This window comes from Canis aureus, chromosome 33 (assembly GCF_053574225.1).
Source record: "Canis aureus isolate CA01 chromosome 33, VMU_Caureus_v.1.0, whole genome shotgun sequence".
NCBI lineage: Eukaryota > Metazoa > Chordata > Mammalia > Carnivora > Canidae > Canis > Canis aureus.
In genome coordinates, this window is record NC_135643.1 from 30,369,659 (window position 1) to 30,390,781 (window position 21,123).

Below are 21,123 nucleotides of genomic sequence, written 5' to 3' on the forward strand. Positions count from 1 at the left end.
TATTTCTAGCATCTGCTGAAACACTGAATTATTTTTAACATTAAGTGTATCTTCAAGGCATAGTACCAGTTACAACCATAGTAAAAGGACTTAGTAGGCATTTCCTTGCAAATTTGGATATGGGCACCTATTGAAATTTTCTTGACATATGCTTGATTTTCATTTTCCTTAGAATGTGTTACTTTGCTGAAACCATATTCAAAGGCTAGGTCGATTGATCCCCTGTAAAATACACTTGAAGGTTAAGTAACTACAGATCTCAGCTAATCCCATGTAATCTGCTGTTACTAAATGGCTGTTTGCATTCCTGGTGCACCAGTTTCTGAAGCTTAGGATTTGGTTTCTACTTTTTGTTCAAATAACCTTCAGAAGGAGCGATGCATCTCTCAGCATGTCTGTGCATTGTGCTTGTTAGCTTTTTGGAAAGAGGGAGCTGTTCATGTCCTTCACAGTGTACCTGCGATTATCATGGCAGAAATGACGGAACGGGATCAAGGTATGCTCCTCTCCTTGCTAGTGAGTGTGCTAATGATTCTAAGGAAAAGGACTTTAACTAGACAGCCTTATTTTGAAAGCAAATTCTGGACCAGGTATCAGAGGAGAGAAGGTTTAATTTACATAAGCTTTAACTTCCTTGTGTTAAAATCAGTTGCCCACTCCACTGTTTTCATTTTGAGCAGTTTAACTCTTAAAAGCCCCTCAAATTATTTGAGACCCTCAAACACATCGTATGTTACAAAAATATCCATTGCACTTGTGTTCATCACATGTCCCTTTCAGGAGGTCAAACCACTGAAATAAGTGTTTAGCTTGTTTATAGAAAATCTAAGAGGGAGGGCCAATCAGGAGGTACTGGACATGCCCAGATGATTTGCTTCCCTTCTTTCCCATTTCATTTTGAAGGTTATTCATGCCAACTGGATAGATATTTTTAAAGTAGGAAGGAAGATCACAAGAGTGAAATTAGAGAGGCTCATAATTAGGATTTTTCATTTTAAAGTATTGGAGTTTACAAAGAGAAGTTTGAAAGACATGGATCAACCCTGTCTGTTGCAGATACTGGGGAGCCTCACAGAAGTTAGTCAGCCTCTGGGTTGTTTTAACATCTACCTGTAAAGTGAGAATAATTGCATACTTATAATTTATGTGAGTCCTTTGAGGTAGAAGTTAGATGCAAAACAACTTTTGTTAGCTAAACATGATAGAACTTGTTTTTTAAAAAGAGGATATTTAATAATAAAATCAGATTATTTTGTGACTTGGTTGAAGTGAACAGTGAGCCTCTTATAGAAAATAATTTGTTAAAAGAATCACCCAATTTGGGGGATCCCTGGGTGGCTCAGCGGTTTAGCGCCTGCCTTTGGCCCCGGGGCGCGATCCTGGAGTCCCGGGATCGAGTCCCGCGTCGGGCTCCCGGCATGGAGCCTGCTTCTCCCTCCTCCTGTGTCTCTGCCTCTCTCTCTCTCTCTCTCTGTCTATCATAAATAAATAAATAAATCTTAAAAAAAAAAAAAGGAATCACCCAATTTATGTCTTACAACTTTAAACAAATAAATAATAATTAAAATATATCTTTGAGTAGTTTGTCTTGTTATTGTATGAACTTTACTTAACCAGCTCTTGGTATCTTTTTTGACTATCCACTAGGTTATTTAAGACAAAGAGAACAATGTAATAATAAAGACCTACTTGGCAAAAGTATGAAGCAGTTAATGACTCAGGGCAGGGTACTTTTAAGAAAATAGTCACAGAAAATTTTTTTTTCATAGGGATGGCCCCATTATTGATGGATTTTATAAAAACCATAGCATATTATGCCTGGCAAGGACTCTAGAAAAAAAATCTAATTTGACTGCTGTCATTTTATAGACAAAGAAACATAACCACAAAGAGACTAAATGACTTGTCCAAGCTCACAACACTGAGCTGATGTAGAGACTGGCTGATAAAGATGCTAGGTCTTTCAGCTTTCTATGTAGGCTTTCTTCTATTACACTGGAATGTTGAGTAGAAACCAGATCATCCTAACATAAAGTAGCACTGGAATTTGTAATACAGAATCGAGATGAAGAATCAGAGGTGTTCCTAGAGAATTCTAATGATTCCATAAGGCCTTCTCTTAAAGTTACAAAAAGGAGATGACCCTGTCAGTATACTCCAGCTTTATGCTATCTACTTCTCTTCACATTATACGCTGGCTTTTAAAATGCACTGATTCAATGTCATGTGTTTTTACTGCATGGCTGTTTCATTGTTATTATGTATGACAAGTATAATGTATTATAGTTTAGACCATGCTTTGCAAAATTTTTATAGTCCATTTTCAGCAATCCAGTAGGGGGGAGTATATAAAGAGAGACAAATAAGTCTTTTTTCAGGTTAAAATGAATCTAAATTCTCTGGTTCTTCATACTTTACACCCACACATGTTGTTTTTCTATGCCTGTTTTACACATGCCACTAAAGCAAGATCACAATGTGACTTATTCAAGGTCACTTCAGTTAGTGAGCGTTAGGAGGTATAAACTCACAGTTTCTGGTTTGTTCCTTAGGCTGAAAGCAATGCACAGGTCACATTATTAAAAGAGAGTTCAACTTTAAGCATCTAGTGTGAACACTTGCTCTTTCTCCTCCCTCCCTCCTTCCCTTCCTTTCCTATTTCAAATTAAATTATCTTCTTAAAAAGGATCAATTCATAACTTCAACAAGAGATTTTTAAGAAATAGGCCATTTCCTAAAGAGGTTAAGAGTATGTACTTTGGAGTTGGACAGATGTGGGTTTGAAAGACGGCTGGGTAACCTACTAACTATGTGACCTTGGGCAGTTACCTCATGTTGGCGGGCCTCAATTATTTTCCCTGTAAAATGAGATTGATGATTAAATAGCTAACAGCCATTATTAAGTGCCTATAATGTGCCAGGATTGTATAAAATTTTACATCCATTTCAGTTAATCATCCTATCAGTGCCATATGGGAAAATGAAGTTGAAAGATTGGGGAAGTGGCTTTTCATGGCCACAGGGGAAGTGGCAGAGCTTAGATCTGAACCAAGATCAACCTGACTCCAGGGCTAGTGCTTTTACCTATTCCTCAATATCTACCTTATAGGGCTGTTGATGATTAAGTAAGGTAGGTGTGATGTGGTTGCACAGGCCTGGCACATAAAGAACTTCATCAGTATTAGGTTGAACCACATGAAATTGCTGATATTTGCTCATTTTTAACCTACAAAAATGGCCATTTCATAGGATTCAACCTAGAAGAAGAAGATGATGATGATGAATTCCAATAGGTCAGTCAGGCTCAATGAATATTTTGTGAAAACCAGTAAGAAATGAAAAATGTTTCATTTTCCTGCATGTTTCAAGTATTATTTTTTCACCTGGGTCTTGGAAAGCGGGTTTCCTTCTATTGCTCTTGTGACACTAGGTCGGTGCTATGTAATGACCTGGATATGAATGAGGTCCCTATGAACTTCCCTGTGGACACTGTGAAGCTACGTATAGAGAAGACAGTCATCCGCAGAATCCCCGCAGAGGCCTTCTACTACCTGGTGGAGCTCCAATACCTCTGGGTGACTTACAATTCCGTGGCCAGCCTTGATGCCAGCAGCTTTTACAACCTAAAGCAGCTGCATGAGTTGCGCTTGGATGGAAATTCTCTGGTTGCTTTCCCTTGGGCATCTCTGTTGGACATGCCCCATCTGAGGACCCTGGATTTGCACAACAACAGAATAACCAGTGTGCCAAATGAGGTGGTCAGGTACCTGAAGAACCTTGCCTACTTGGATTTATCAAGCAACAGGCTAACCACACTACCACCAGATTTCCTGGAGAGCTGGTCCCACTTACTTACAACATCATTACGAAGCCTGGACCTTACACCACGAAGAATTATTCTTGGTAAGCTCAGAAGCCTTTGGGCTTCTCAGGTCCAGATATTTTGCTTTGTATGACTTCAGTTGTCCAGTCTTTTCATATTTATTTAATTTGGCTTCTTATTCTATACTTGCACTTTGGATGGGATAGAACTTTATCGGCTGACCTAAGTCGGTTGATCTGTTTACCCCATGTAAGATGAAATGGCTCTGTGTGTGCACTGGAGTAAGGGCAGCAGTGTGTGTGTGTGTGTGTGTGTGTGTGTGTGTGTGTTGGAGGAGGGAGGGAGATAGACTCATAAACTGAGAGACTAATGCTGATGTTAGAGAGCCTGGGGCTGAGTGATAAAATCTACCAACCTGCCCTGATTCTGTGAGCACATCAGTCAGTGCTTCATGCTCTGCCGTAGCCAACCTGCTCTGTTCTCTTTTCAGCCATTCATTAGGCTTTTCAGGGGTGGAAGAGGGGCACTGGCATATTTATGGCCGTTTCATAGGGTTATGAAGTGGCAGTGGTTTTATTAGGGAGAATAGCTTCCAGATTTTTCTTAATCTAAAAAGAAATGATAAAGACAATCTTCTAATGCATTAGTTTAGATGTGATTTGTTTTGTAGACTTTGATCTTGACTTTCTGTGGGTATTTGTCTTGGCTTCTTAAAATGTAGACTCCTTCCAGTAAGTCTCTCTCTTCCTTTTTTTGTCTCTTCCCACAGTGTTTGCATGGTGCTCTGAACATGGCAAATGCCCAGTAAATGTGGTTGCCAGATTGAAATCAGTAGACCTTTCTCAGGGGTACCTGTGGGCAATGAGGCCTTTCATACTTTTGTGGCTCTGATCAATCAATCAATTTGATCTACTAAATTCTTGTTCACCCAATAAGGCTGTGTTGTGAGTTCACATGTTACAACCATTGTGGCCACCGAAGAGATTATATTTCTTAGGATGAAAGAACTGAGTGTTTGGCCAGTGAAATGATTTCTAAGCCTTTTGGTGTGAGAAGCAACTTGATGATAAATTTGTGCCATGAGTCCTTACTGACTAATGTCACATGCTCAAACATTTGCTGAAGTAAAGTATAAATGAAATAGAACTTTGAAAAAAATTTTTTTGCTAAAAAAGAAAATGCCATGGCAGCAGTTAAATGATTTTAGCATTGCTTTTGTTGAAATATAAATGTATTTTGGTGCTTATGAGACTAAAAGTACAAGTGATAAGAACCACATAGAAAGAGGAAAAATAATGTAATTTTTTATCATATACCTATTTTATGTTTGCCTACTGCTTATCTAGTGCTTCAGACATTTTTATTAGGGAATAAAAGAAGTATTGTAGGGTGAGTTAGGGGAAAAAACATTAATTTTTTTTAAAGATTTTATTTATTCATGGGACAGACACACACACACACACACACACACACACACACACACACACACAGAGGCAGAGACACAGGCAGAGGGAGAAGCAGGCTCCATGTAGGGAGCCTGGCTGGGACTCGACCCCGGGTCTCCAGGCCCAGGCCCTGGACTGAAGGCGGCGATAAACTGCTGAGCCACCTGGGGTGCCCTCTATTAGTTTAATTTAATGATAGTTGTGGAGTCCTTCTTAATATGTACACCATGATAGACACCATGTAAACCTATAGTGTAGTACTTATTTACTTTATTTTAGCCACTAATTTAGTCCTTATGATAATAGATAGAAAAGGTCTTAATTTATATATTGAGATTCTATTTCTCTACACATTTTTCTAAGTTGCTTTAGATCTATCAAAAGGTGATATATAGTAGGAAATAAAATCAAATTACTGAATTGTTATTAATAGCTTTCTAATGATTAGTCGCTATTATTGCTAATATCACTATAAAGAATTGATTTACACGACATTAATATTTTTCCATTGTGAGTTAAATTTGGATGAAACTTCAGGGATCAGTTGGAGAGGGTTATTGAAATTTCACTGTCCACAGAGATAAACAGCTTTATCTATGTTTTAGGGTTCAGTTTCTTCAAAAGCAGATTCTTTAAAGGGGTAATATGAAAATGCTTTTGGTATAACATTAAATTTAAAGAGCAGGGTGTTCAATGGTATATAATCATAATTATTTTAAAGTGTGCAAAGAAAAAGGCTGAAAAAAATATACTAGCTGGTTAACTGTCCTCTTTGGGTGTTGGGATGTCTTTTCAGTATTCTATATTTTGAAAATGTTCTGCATTGATCATGCATTGCTATTATAATAATAATGATAAAATCATGATAATAAATAACAGAGGATATTTTGAAACATGCCGAGATATATGCAGCAGCTGATCTTACCAAAGCCATGCCTACTATGTAATGAAAGGGAAAAGAAATGCTCTCCTCTAAAGAAGACTGGCTCACATGTGTGAATCACACATAGAAAACTCACTTTTTTCATCTGCAAAATGGAGGTGGGAGATCTCACTCTCTCTCATTCATAGGATTGTAATGAGAATATTATGAGATATTTTATGTGGCAGTTCTTTAGAATATGAGGTGAACAGTCTCTGAGGTTATGATTTTAGATCAACAATAATCCATAGCAGCTGTGACTGAGATGGGAGTGTCTTATAAAGAAAAACTCCTCTATTTTGGCTTTTTCTGTTACTTTAATTGAGTCTTCCAATTTTGTCATTAAAATATGGTAATGAAAACCAGTTCTAGGCTTTTCTAGAACTCAGTGTTTAACTGTAGCAATTGTATCTTTCTAGGTGCCCTGTAAAATTTACTTTTCTATTATTATAGTGGAATATATTGTGCTTTTAATTGTTAGTGTCCTGTGTTTATTATTGTTAGCAGATGAAACTTCTGTTTGTAACAATAATAGTAATAGCTAATATTAATAGAGTGCTTACTCAGGGCCAAAACTATTTCTTATACTTTATATATATAACTTCTTTCAGTCTTATGTTAACCCTGTACTGTTTCACCCCATTTTTTTAAAAGATTTTATTTATTTATTCATGAGAGACACACAGAGAGAGGCAGAGACATAGGCAGAGGGAGAAGCAGGTTCCCTGTGGGGAGCCTGATACAGGACTTGATCCCAGGACCCTGAGCCAAAGGCAGATGCTCAACCACTGAGCCACCAGGTAACCCCCACCCTCATTTTATAGAAGAAGAATTGAATCACATATTCAGCCACATGCCCAAATTTACTCATCAGACAGTGATGGAGCTAGGCATGAATACAGTTGTTTGGCTCCAGAGCCCAGGGTATTCCCCACTCCTTTGTAATGTAAGGTATTGTATGTAATAATACCAGAGTTCTTTTTCTTATATATGTATTATTGATCTTTTTAAATCATGTATTTATTTTTTAAAAAATTAGGAAGAGACCTTTCCATTACTCCTCTTTTCTACATGAGTAAAAATATCAACTTCATAAAATTGTCCTCTAATGTATCATAAAAACATTGTATACTCCCACTAGTGTCCTGCAAATAAACATTTAAATGAACTGTGAAACTACATTGGATTTTCTATTTGTAATACAGGTAAATTTCCATGCCCTCTTTCTCGGGAATAAAGATACATTTACACAGGCAGACTCTGTAAGGACCAACACTCTTTGTCTTGGAAAAAGCTTGCAGTAGGAGAGGGCATAGAATGCTTTTTTGGGTGCTTTTTATTGGTACTCAAATCTTCTCAATTGCAAACATGTCTTTTTTTTCCCATTCAAAATAAAGTTTACCTGGAAGGCAGTGGCCACACGAGTATTCCCACAAAATTTTCTAAAATGGCATTAATTTAATTCAACAAACACTCCTCAATCCCTGTTGATATGCTTGTTCTTTTCTAGCCACAGAGGAGATAAAACCACAAACTAGGGTTAACTCCTTACCAGGTGCTCTTCTGAGGACTCCCTAGCAGTATCTCAGCCAGGACAATGCCAGTAAGTGGGTTGTAATTATTACCTGCTTTTTACAGCTGGTGCAGAGGCAGAGTCAAGCTTCAAGTTCAGTCCATCTCCAGAGATATCATTCTTTTGTTTTTTATGCCTTTTCTTAATTGAGAAGTTGAGGTATAATTTGCACATCATGTATCTTAAGTGTACAGCTTAGTAAGTGATGGCAAATGAATACCCCCATGAAATCCACATCCTCATTCAGATATAGAATAATTTCTTGTAAAAATTTTTTATTTAAATTCAATTAATTAACATAAAATGTATTATTGATTTCAGAGGTAGAAGTCAGTGACTCATCATCAGTCTTATATAACACCCAGTGCTCATTATATCGCATGCCCACCTTAAAGTCCATCACTCAAATACCTCATCCCCCCTCTTAACTCCCCTCAAGCAACCCTCAGTTTGTTTCCTATAGTTAGGAGTCTCTTGTGGTTTGTCTCCTTCTCTGATTTTTGTCTTGTTTTATTTTTTCCTCTCTTCCCCTATGATCCTCTGTTTTGTTTCTTAAATACCACTTATGGGTGAGATCATACGATAATTGTCTTTCTCTGATTGACTTCGCTGAGTTTAATACTCTCTAGTTCCATCCATATCATCGCACATGGCAAGATTTCATTTTTTTATGGCTGAGTAATATTCTATTGTATATATACATATATACACCACATTTTCTTTATCCATTCTTCTGTTGATGGACATCTGGGCTCTTTGGCTGTTTGGCTGTTTTGGACATTGCTACTATAAACATTGGGGTCCAAGGATATGGAATAATTTCATCACACTGGAAAGTTAACCTATACCTCTTCTCCTCCACTTCAAGCAACCACTGTTTTTATTTAATCACAATAGGTTAATTTTGTCTGCCCTAGAATTTTATTTAAATAAAATCATGTAAGATGTACCTTTGTGTCTAGCTTCTTTCATTTAGCATTATTATTTTTTTTAAGATTTTATTTATTTATTCATGAGAGACACACAGAAAGGCAGAAGAATAGGCAGAGGGAGAAGCAGGCTCCCTATGGTGAGCCCAATGTGGGACTTGATCCCAGGACCTTGGGATCGTGCCCTAAACCAAAGGCAGACGCTCAACCACTGAGCCACGCAAGCGTCCCTGGCATTATTGTTTTTGAGATAACTGCATGTCATTGCATGTATGGGTAGTTCCTTCTGCTGAGTCATATTCAGTTTTATGAATATATAAATTGTTCATCCTTCCTCCTATTTTTTGGAAACATAGGGTGTAACCAGTCTTTAGCTATTATGAAGTAAGCTGCTATTAACATTCTTGTGCAGAATGTTAAGCCTTTTGTCAATTATATGTGCTATTAATATTTTCTATAAATCTGTGATTTATTTATTCATTTTCTTCATGTTGTCTTTGGTAAGAAAGTTTTAAATTTTAAAGACATTTAATTTATCAGTTTTTTTTCATTTATAGTTAGTGCTTTGTGTGTCTCATCTAAGAAATATTTGCCTAACTACAGGTCACAGAGATATTCTATTTTCCTTATAGTTTTAACTTTTATATTTTATTTCTGGCTTTATAATTCTTAGCTTTTATGCTTATGACTGTGGCCTATCTCAAAATAGTTTTTGAGTATAGTGTGAAGTAGCGGTTGAGCTTTTTTCCAAACAGATGTCCAGTTGTTCCAGGACCATTTGTTGAAAAGAGTTTACTTTCCTCCTTGGATTGTTAAATGCCACTGCCACCACAAAACTGATTAAGGTATGGTTTTTGCTTTCAAGAACTTATGGTCTGCAGAATTACTTTTGTACCGGAATTTATTGCTGACTCTGCATGAAAAAATAGCACATTTAATTCAACTGCTGTGATGCATGGAAAACATTGTCCTTTTAGAGAAGGAATAAGGCAAAGTTGATTTGTTCCTATCCAAGAATAGTTATATAAACTAAATTAATTAGTGCAAATTACTGTGATTGTGATTGGTGTGCTACCCTGAAGGAATGCAGTACAAAAATAAGTTTAACTTTAGGGAGTTCTTGTACCTTTGTCCTCAAATTGGGAGAAAAAAACACTTGATGAATGGGTCAGCACTCAGGTCACTATTATTATTCAGGTTTTAAAAGTTGTGCTTTTGACCTTGATGTTTCAAGGCTAGAATAAACATTATATTTTTGAAGGGTTTAAAAATATTCTCCTGTTCTATATAACTTTTAGACATAACCAGTTGGATTAATTTTTAAAAGAATTTTGTTTCAGGGGTGCTGGGTGGCTCAATCAATTAAGTGTCCAACTCTTGATTTCGGCTCAGGTCATGATCTCAGGGTTGTGAGATGGAGCCCCTGCATTGGCTTCCACACTCAGTGGGAAATCTACTTGAGATTCTCTCTTTCCCTCTGTCCCTTTCCCCACTCACACTCACATGTGCATATACTCTCTCTCCTTCAAATAAATAAATCTTCAAAAAAATTTATTGTTTCACCACTAACAAATTTTTATGCCAGTTTCAAAGCATGAATAAAGCTGTTAATGTTATAGAAATGTCCTAGGTAGACATTTGTGCTCCAGACATCATTGCTCTAACATGTGTTCATAGATGACAGCACTTATAGCTGCCACCTATGGCTCTAGATGTTTTTAGGTGATGAAATGAGTTATGGTGGAAGGAATATTAGATTAAGAGTCTGAGATATCTGGGACTTACTCAGGACTCTAAGCTACTTACAGAATCAAGGCAGTAATCTCTTTGTGCTTTAGTGTCCTCTAATGTGATACTCAAAAAATCATACTAGCTTCCTGAGGTCAGTATAAGACATAGAGAGCTTGAGAATGAAAGCTTTAAAATCAGGATATTTAAAATCAGGTTCAAATCCTGACTATATACAGTTGTGTGACCACAGGCAAATCCCTCAACATCTGTGAGTGTTGGCATTCTCTTTACGATGAGGATGATACTAATATTATCCACCTCATGCTATTGTCAGAATTGAGGTAGACAAATCCTTTAGCATGCTTAGCACTGTTGGAAGATAATTTTTCATAGTCTCTCCCATTTCTGCATGTCTTGTGAGCAGAGGCAGCCACTGATTGCCTTTTGTTCTGAACTGTCTTTTTAAGGACGTTTGTGTAGAGAACTGCTTTGGAAGGTAAAGATATGTCTCCCTCCAGAGAAAGTGTAGGCAGGTTTACTGACCAGTATAACAAAGATTATGTCTTCCTCCAGAGCCATAAGCTATCCTCCACTTCTAACCAGGAGTCTGTGTCTTCTGCCAACTGGGAAGTATTGGTCACCCTAAAGTAGGCTAAAACTCAGACCATTTACAATTCTTGACAAGTACAGTATTTGCCACCTAAGAAGCAATCGATAACTGCCAACTTGTTCTATTATTATTTTATAAAGCAAAAATCTAGTATAACAAGTGTTTTGAGAGCATAAAGTTTTATCCACATTATTAATTATTACATGACAGAATGAATTTGATGTTTGCTGGCAAGTTGGATATTAGAGACTGGCCATAGATTCATAGGACTAAATGTAGGAGGAAGAAATTCAAGGTAATTCACCCATGGAAGAAATGAAATTTCTAAGATGGAAAGTACTGGCAGAAAAATATGAACCAATCATGAAATACTATTAAAATAAAAATAGACATAAATAGAAATTTATATTAAAAATAGATGTAAATAGACATAAATAGAATTTACGAATGAACAGTTAAATCTTCCAACATGGTTGGAATTTTTTAAAATTGCAGTTCTGTCTTTTCTCTTTCTGAATCAATGTATAATCTACTCCATTAGTAAAAAGCCACAGCCACGAAACTTTTTAAGATAAATCCCTTGCAACCCTAGGCTTTATGTGAGGTTGCTGTGGGACATGACCCCTAACATCCTTAGAGAGACTTTTGTCTGCCAGAGGCTTTGAAGCACTATCTTAGATCTTTCTGGGATCTTGGCAAATGATGTTATAGTTTCACCCTCCCTGGATTTGATCTTTGTGCTGAAGCCCTTCCTAGTTTGAGAACTTTGGAGAGGCTGGGGGTGAGAAGCAGTTTTATTACTGAACCCAGCAAGCCTTGGTCCTTTTCTATTTAACAGTTCTTCACTTAGCTGCTGTAAGTCCTTTCCATTTTATCATGTGCAGCAAGAAAACGCCAGGTAGCACTTTAAGCTCTCGATCTGGAAATATCCTTAGCGAGAACATTCGTTTCATTGAGGGCACTTTATACTTTTCATGTGACAGTGTTTCTAAACTCTCTGCCACTCCCTAAAGGGGTCTGTTTTTAGGGAGAGGGTACAGATACTTGCCTGTCCAAGAGGCTGTGATGTCAACTGAAGTCCACAGAATAACCTTTATCAACCTTTTCCTTCCTTCTGGTTTAGGTCTGCAAGACAACCCTTGGTTCTGTGACTGTCACATTTCCAAAATGATCGAGTTGTCAAAAGTTGCTGACCCTTCTATAGTGCTTCTTGATCCACTGATGATTTGTAGCGAACCTGAGCGCCTGACAGGGATTTTGTTTCAGCGGGCTGAGTTGGAGCAGTGTCTGAAGCCATCAGTCATGACCTCGGCCACCCAGATCACATCTGCTCTGGGTAGTAACGTTCTGCTGCGGTGTGATGCTACTGGCTACCCTACCCCACAGCTCACGTGGACCAGATCTGACAGCTCACCAGTTAATTATACAGGTATTTTCTTAATTCAGGCCTAAAAAAACAAGTAGTTCCCAAAGATCTGAATTTAATTTCATGTTTTTGTGTGATTTGAAATTGGCTAGTTAATTCTTTTTATTTTTTAGATTTATTTTTTTACTTTAGAAAGAGAAAGAGCAGAAAGAGGAACAGAGGGAAAGGAAGAGAGAGTATCCCAACCAGACTTCCTACTGAGTGCAGAGCCTGATCCTGAGATCACAACCTGAGCCAGAACCAAGAGTAGGGAGCTCAACTAACTGAACCACCCAGGTGCTCCTGAAATTGGCTAGTTAATTCTAATAAAATATGCCAAGATTGTTTGGTGAAAGGACTTTGAAAGATTCATTTGCTTGGTTAATATTTTCCTTAGCTTATCTAACTACATAGACAATCTGATTTCTTTTATTGATAGAAAACAACATGATCCAGTGGATGGATGATTGTAAATAAGGCTCTTGGTCTTGCTGCATAATCTTGGATATGGCTCACTTTAAAATGGATAACTATTACAGTATTCTTAGAAAAGATTTTCATACAAGTTTCTCATTTTTGAATAATTATTTAAATAATAAATTACATGCAAACCTTATTATGAAGCAAAAGGATAATTTTTAGAAATATGGGTTTCATCGACTTTTTAGATCCTACTATGACCAACTCAATGCTTTGGCCTTAGTTTCAATAGTGATATTCCTTTTTTTTTTTAAGATTTTATTTGTTTATTCATGAGACACACAGAGACAGAGAGAGGCAGAGACAAAGTCAAAGGGAGAAGCAGGTTCCATGCAGGGAGCCCGAAGGGGGACTTGATCCCAGGACCCCGGGATCACTCCCTGAGCCAAAGACAGATGCTCAATTGCTGAGATACCCAGGCATCACTCAATAGTGATTTTCTGATGAATTAAAGTGATATATTTAAAAAAAAAAACCTCATTAAAATTAAATGTAAATCAAAGTAAAAGTAATGAAACCTGATGGAATAAGAAATACTCAAGGCCTAATATTCTTACAAATAGTAGATGGCCCACAGTTTGAGGCAGTAAGTTAAATTCTGGGATACTAGGATACTGCTTAGGACATTATTATTCTTCAGAAAGCTTAAAAAATCAAGACAGAATGGTAAAATGTTAGATTTAGTGTTTAGGAAAGTAAAATTCCAATTCTGAAAAAACTATATATTATTCTACAAATAAAGGAATCCATGGTTTACTAATTTATTTAGATTAAATATAAAATGAAAGACTAAGAATACTAATTATGACTTTTCTATGCCAGAAAATGATCTGCTATGCCATCTGGCTATGTAAATAGATAGCATTTTATTACAATGATAAAATTTTTTGGGAAATCTTTAAGATTTTATAATAACCATTTCATAGGACCATAGTGAATTAAAATTAGAGCGCATTGGTCAGGCAACTTTGTCTTATCCCCTTATTTAAAAAATATGGAAACAGAGGCCTAAAGATGCTAATTGTCTTGTCTGAAATCACATACTAATAAGTGGACAAACGTTTACTAAAACCAAGTCTACCAATTCATAGCAGTGTGTCTTTTTAAAATACCATTCCCCATACAGACCTCACGGTACTTGGCATGTCCTAGACCTTCATGTAGACAGTGTACAGAACTATGACCTGCTATCAGAGACTTGCAGTGGGCCATTTCCCTCCCTTGATTTATGCAAAAGGGATGCATGTAGATCCAGGTCAGTTAGCATGTTGCTTGAGTTTCTCCTTTTTTTCCCCTCACAGAGTATTTTTCTTAAATAAATATTTTTTAAAAATTTATTTATTTATTTATTTATTTATTTATTTATTTATTTATTTATCTATCTTACAGTAATTCAGGAATCTCCAGGGGAAGGAGTCAGATGGTCCATAATAAGCTTGACTGGTATTTCTTATAAGGATGCTGGGGATTACAAATGTAAGGCCAAAAATTTGGCTGGAATGTCAGAAGCTATGGTTACTGTGACAGTGGTTGGTGTTGTCACAACCACCATATCATCAGAGACCTCTGAAAGAACTGGAGATCACCCTGAGGAAGAAGTCCAGCCAAGATCCAGATCTACATCCCCGCCTGGTTCATTGTCATCTTCTTGGCCTTCCTCCTCCCCTGCTTCTTCCATTTTTCTTTCTAATTCTACTTCATCTCCTCCCCCCTCTGCTTTCTTCTCCTTATCTCCTTTCCTCTCCTCTATTGTTTCTTCAACCACAGCTAGAAACACTGGAATTTCAACAAGCCCCACCATGGCCAGCCAACAGTCACTCCAGCTCCACCCAGATGGGAAAAGAAATTTAAAGGTGGAGTTGGGTGGAAGTCAGCTTCCTTCAGGTAGTGCAAGTAGAAAAGAAGAGTTGGCATTGTTGGATGAAGCAATGCCAGTGGAAACAAATACCACAATAGAGAATCTCAGGGTAGTTGGTGAGACTGAAGAGAGTGTCACATTGATGTGGAACACTGTCAACACCACACAAAAGTCTGAGATGACAGTGTTGTACTCCAAGTATGGTGAAAAGGACCTGCTGCTGCTGAATGCTGACTCCAGCAAGAACCAAGTAACCATAGATGGCTTGGAGCCTGGTAGGCAATATATAGCATGTGTCTGTCCAAAAGGAATACCTCCCCAGAAAGACCAATGTATTACCTTTTCTACTGACAGAGTTGAAAAGGAAGGTGATTCTCAAGTGTCTTTCCTTGTTGTGGTGAGCGGTACCGCCTGTGTTGTTGTCTTGCCATTGATATTTTTCCTGTTGTACAAAGTTTGCAAACTGCAATGTAGGTCAGAATCTTTCTGGGAAGATGACTTGGCAAAAGAAACTTATATCCAATTTGAAACCCTGTCCCCCAGGTCTCAAAGTGTAGGGGAGCTTTGGACGCGAAGGCACAGAGATGATTCAGAAAAATTGCTGCTTTGTTCTAGGTCAAGTGTAGAGTCTCAGATGACTTTTAAAAATGAAGGTTTGAGATCAGAGTATTATTGCTAAGATTTTACACATGAACCCCACAAAATTTCTTCCATGCAACTAAGGATTGAGGATATAGTCGGCCTTCTGTTTGGATGACCTTTTGTTCAGGTGTGGTTTTCTTTTTTTCTTTTCTTTTTTTTTTTTAGATACCATGTGAGGGGCACCTGGTTTCCTCAGTCAGTAGAGCCTACAACTTTTGATCTTGGAGTTGTAAGTTTAAGTTCAAGCCCCAATTGGATGTAGAGATTACATAAAAACTACCATGTCATTTCTGAATCAAACAAACAAATAGTCTTGATTTTTGTTGTGTGGAAGATATCCATAGAAATAGTTTTTAGGATAGTGCTTGATAAATTAATAGTATGTTTTAGGGTAGTGTTTTAGTTTTTCAAAATAAATTCATGTGAGAATAGTTATAAAAAAGTGAAGTCTGAATTTTAAAAAGAGTTTTCTAAGAAGTGAAGAAAGATTAGTATAACCAGCTAAGCCTTGATGTTCATTCATGTTTGAAGTGCTTTATGACATTTGCTATGGGTATTTACTGTCATTGCCTAGTGGGCAAGAGTGAGAAAGTACAGAATTTTTCGTTCACTAAGGTTAAATCCAACCCAGTGGAGAGGGAGGGCTCCAACTCTTGGTACCATTATGCATTACAAGACTGTATGGTTGATTAATATTGCAAGAAAAAAAATTTTTTATCCTTAGAAATATAGATACTAGCAAAAAAGTTTAAAAAGAGGATCCTGAAAATAGTAAGGCCATTTCTAAAAATAGTAACCATTGCATCCTAATACATTTGCCAACAGACTATATGGATCTTTATTTTAAAAAATGTTAAAAATTTTTTTAATTTAAAAAATTTAAATTTTGAAAAAAATTTTGAAACAATCTCTTTAATATTGTGATATTTACTTTTCTCTTCTGCTCTGTTTCTCCTTCTCTCTCTCCCCTTTCCTTCCTTCATTTCTTTTTTTTCTCTTCTACTTTGTCAGGAGATATTCAGGTAGCCATAGGACCACAGCTAAACTGTTTGTCTTTTGCCACGTTATATTTTGATTTCCTGGCTAAAGGGAAGAACTTTGAGTCTTTTTTAGATCTGAAAAAGATGTTTTAGGATTTTTTTGGTCAAATTTTCTATAAAAAACAGAGAAATTGAACTGGAGTGGACATAGATAGGAAAGGGGATTCATACATAAAATTTAGGTTTTTAAAAGAAAAGTTTATCACCACCTTTACTAAAGATTATATTCTCTTTACATTGGAGATTCTGGACTACAGAACAGATTTATAAAGGTGTGTCAGGAGTCCTGAAATACTCTGAATAGCAAGTTCTAAGAAATCCTAAATTTTACATAAGCAATAGATTGACTTCAATGTTACACATTGTGGAAATTATAATACAAGCAACTGGACAATGAAAAATCGTTCATTCCAAATGGCTGTTAATTAAATTCTAGTTTAGACATATTCTGAGTATTAGAAGGAGACCAGCATGGATGGATGGCCTGTCTAGAACTCCCAAATGTCCCTTTCTTGTATAATTTCCTCTCCTCTTTCCTTTCCACCCTGTTTGTCCTTGGTGCTTTCATCACTGAGTGCATTTCTAATCATCTAATAGTTTTAAGTTCAGTATTCATTGTTAAGATGTGTTAGAAAAATATTTTTTACAAACAATTTTGTGCCTAGCTTCAAATTCTGTTGGGTCAACTTAAAAGATCGCAAAAACTCACATTTCTTTACTCTAAAGACATCGTGGAATTCACTGCTACATTTAAAAGGTTCATATAGGGGTACCTGGGTGACTCAGTGGTTGAGTGTGCCCTCGGCTTAGGTCAAGTCTTGCATCAGGCTCTCTGCAGGGAACCTACTTCTCCCTCTGCTTATGTCTCTGCCTCCCTCTCTATGTCTCTCATGAATACATAAATAAAATTTTTTTTAAAAAATTAAAGATTCATATAAACAGGCTGCCAAAATACTACCACATTAGAAATAATGACTATAGGAAAAGGTCACAGACCTTACCTGAGGTAAGTGGCACCCAAGTTGTACAAAGGCAGGTTATTTGTTAAGAAAGGAGACTTGGCCCACCCTGATGAGGTAAATTACAGACTGCCCTCATAAGGAAATCAAGTGAGGCCTGCACTTAATTTTGACCAATGAGGAAAATCTAGCTGTGGGTATGGGCGGGAGAAAGCAATTCTGTCGTCTTGAACTTGGTCTTGGCCCATGAAGTGAGTCCTAAGTAATGTGTTGCTAATTGTGAAAGAACTGAAATAGTAAATTAGCTACTCTCTAAAAATACACATATTTGTATGTTGACAAGGTTATTCTGATGATATCATTGCTCTTACATTCTTACAAGTATACTTTCCTGAGTGGAAGAAAAAGGTTGAGCATTGTGGAATTCTAGATCATCAATAGCCTATTTATCAATGTCACCATAAGCATTGTAGAGAGCAATAATAATTGATATATAGCCAATATATGTGACAATTAAATATGATTACAGTGTTTTACTCTCAGACAAGATATATTTGAATATGTAAAACTTGGGTAAATGATGAGGGTGTGTCACATATGAGACTATCATAAATGATGTGTTCTGACATAAAAAATGTTGAGAACTGCACTTATGATTGCTACAAAAGAGAACCCTGGACTTTAGAGTCAGACAAGTGCTCTGGACTTTGGGGAAACTTTTACAAAATGTTCAAAGACAAAAAATTTTGACCCACAGACTTGAGTCTCAAAAACGGATTATGGTTAACAAAGGGAGATTTTAAAAACCCAAAAACTTTTAAGTGAATAATTGTGGATTTATTTATTTATTTATTTATTTATTTATTTATTTATTTATGATTTTATTTATTTATTCATGAGTGACACACAGAGAGAGGCAGAGACACAGGCAGAGGGAGCAGGCTCCCCGTGGGGAGCCCAGTGCAGGACTTGATCCCAGGACCCCAGGGATCACGACCTGAGCCAAAGGCAGATGCTCAACCACTGAGCCACCCAGGTGCCAATTGTGAAATAATTTAAATAAAAAAGGAGACAACTCAGGAAAGTTGAATGGCTGTCTACTAATCTGAATATTTAAATAATACATGTAGAAGATATAAAGAAGGAAGAATAACCAAAGATGAAGGTAGAGGTGTAGCAAATCTATTATGAAAGTGTTATAAACTAAAGCCCCCAATAAACTGAGCATTGAAATTATGGTAAAGTTGACCAGAAGGAACTGTAAGGGTTTTGTTGTTGTTAAAAAGAAAAAGGAAATAATAAGTCTACTGTTTAGAGACGATAAGAAAAAGTTTATCAAAGAAGTAGCAGAATCATTCAACTCCTATTTTTTCTCCTCTTTTCTAAATGGGTTTTTAAACTGAATATGGAGAAGCAGCTATGAAAAGTGAAAAATTTCAAGATAGATAAGGGATTAGTAAATTAACTCCAAGATATTTTAAAGAGACCAGATAAATTACCAGGGTGGTAATAGAATTTTCAGCCATAATCTCAGAGCTACTGTTTAGTAGTCTTTGAAAAGTCATGACAAATAGGAGAGATACCATAGACCACAAATGACTAACTTTCATTTTTATTTTTGAAAGGGAGAATAGGGTAGGTTCTGGAAATTATAGGCAGCTTGATATATGCATGAGGAATTGACAACAGATTGATAAAAGGCTTGTTTTTGAGCATGCAGAAATGAATGTTATGGTCATTAGCAGCCAACAAATGCCAACTAAGGAGAAGCTTTAATAAACCAGTATGGCTTATTTTTTATGAGCTTACTGGGCAGATAGATCAAAGGACTGCTTGAAAATCAAACAGTAGCTAGCTATTGTTATTTGTCTTGCCTTAATGGAGTAATAAGTGTTGTTTCCTCTCAAGAATGTCTAGTAATGGCTTTAAATAACACAAGAAAGTGTTTGTTAGAGTACCTTTTCTCTATTTAGCATTTTTGTAAATGACTAGATGAACATAGACTTCTCAACTCTGCAGAGGACATGAAAATAGACAGCGTATCTTATGTTGGTGCTTCTCAAATTTTCCACAGACTATTCCTAATGGAAGGGGAAAGTAAACATGTACATCTGAGAAACCAGGGCAATTATCCTAGCGGGCTGCCAAAAGAGAGACATTTCTCTGAATTATTTTGTCTTAATTAAAAACCATGTGACTTTCCACTCTATTTCAAGATTTTTAAAAATATAAATCTGTCTAATCAATTTCTTTTCTCTTTCTCCTCCTCTTCTTCTTCTTCCTCCTCCTCCTCCTCCTCTTCTTCTTCTTCTTCTTCTTCTTCTTCTTCTTCTTCTTCTTCTTCTTTTTTTTTCTTCTTCTTCTTTGTAAAAATTGACATCCCTGTGCCTTTGAATACTTTGGCACATATTCCCCAGAGGTGCTCTGCTTATCTTCATCCAAGTCAATCATAAAAACCTCAAATAGAATAGGGTAAAAAACCAGAGAACTATCACTCTATTAGAGGCTATTTCATTCTGAATAAAGCCATCAATGAATGCATTTATATGATAAATAAGACACTAAATCTTGAAAAGGATCTTAATAAGATGGCATATTAACAGAATTAAATCTAACAGAAATAAATATAAAATTTTGCATTTAAATTAGTACAGATATCGGTCAGTTTTCAAGTGATAAAAAAATCCATGACTTATGATTTTTAATTTAGATTTAGAATGATTCCAATCATCCTAAGAACCAACAGAGTTATGTAATTGCTAAGTATAGTAGCATTAAATTACTTTAATATAAGTAGTAGTTAGATCAAGAAAAGTAACAGTCTCTCCATGCTCTGCATTAATAAACCATTTTTTACAGGAGCAAATTTAATTTTGGGTGCCAAACTTAACAGGGACCTCGATAAACTATGGAGTATCCATAGGAAGAAAACAGACTACCAAGCATCTAGAAATTTTATCATGCAAGAAAGGGTTAAAACCTAGAGCACAGACTGTGAAGAGACCAGACTAGCTTAGTGCAGCACATGGCACTAAATGTTGTCCTGCAACATGGTGCTGAGTAGCATCTGCTTAGGTTGTTAAAATGGAGGCTACTGGGTTCTGCAGGTAGAAATTTGGATTTAGCAGCCTGGGGCTTTGGAAGCTGCATTTTGACACTCAACCCAGGGGAATGATGCAGGTGAGGCAAAGCCTCTGAGAAACACTGTTCTATGCAATGGATATGGAAGCAGTATTGGAATTACAAAAAAGCAGGGTGGCTCCACATTAAAACAAAACAAAACAAAACAAAAACAAAACAAAACAAAACAAAAAAAACCCAATAATCTTTCTTGGTAACAACCGGAGTTAGAAAACAGCATAGAAAAGCATACTGCAATAATATTACCCAGGACATTCATGGATATTCCAGGAGTCAGAGATGATACAGAAGGGACACTGAAGGACACTGTAGATTAAAAGTTCTCTAGTCAATCATTTGGACTATAGCAGAGAGAAAGAAAAATTAATAAAAGTATATTCATTGGATTTAGTGGAAAGAAAATGCTAATATTTGTATTTATGAGTAGCCACCTTTTTGTTCAATTTGTAATAAAATTGATTTTTATACAAACATCTGCCTCTTGATTGTTTAAACAGTGCATATGTTGATGCTGTTTTCCTTTTATGCAATTAATTTCAACTAAGTGGTTGGATGAAAGAGTTAT

The 21,123-nt window shown here is 36.5% G+C and overlaps 1 protein-coding gene across 1 annotated transcript in view; it reads left to right on the top strand.

Annotated features, from left to right (window-relative positions):
• The window catches only part of LRIT3 (leucine rich repeat, Ig-like and transmembrane domains 3), a 22,825-nt gene extending 1,796 nt beyond the window's left edge, over positions 1-21,029 (top strand). Inside the window, exons 2-5 of the mRNA XM_077882283.1 lie at positions 370-496; positions 3,431-3,903; positions 12,157-12,462; positions 14,308-21,029. Coding sequence (XP_077738409.1) covers positions 378-496; positions 3,431-3,903; positions 12,157-12,462; positions 14,308-15,455 — 2,046 coding nt within the window. The 5' untranslated portion in view covers positions 370-377 and the 3' untranslated portion in view covers positions 15,456-21,029. The remainder of the gene's footprint in view (positions 1-369; positions 497-3,430; positions 3,904-12,156; positions 12,463-14,307) is intronic.
• Positions 21,030-21,123: the final 94 nt, after the last annotated feature.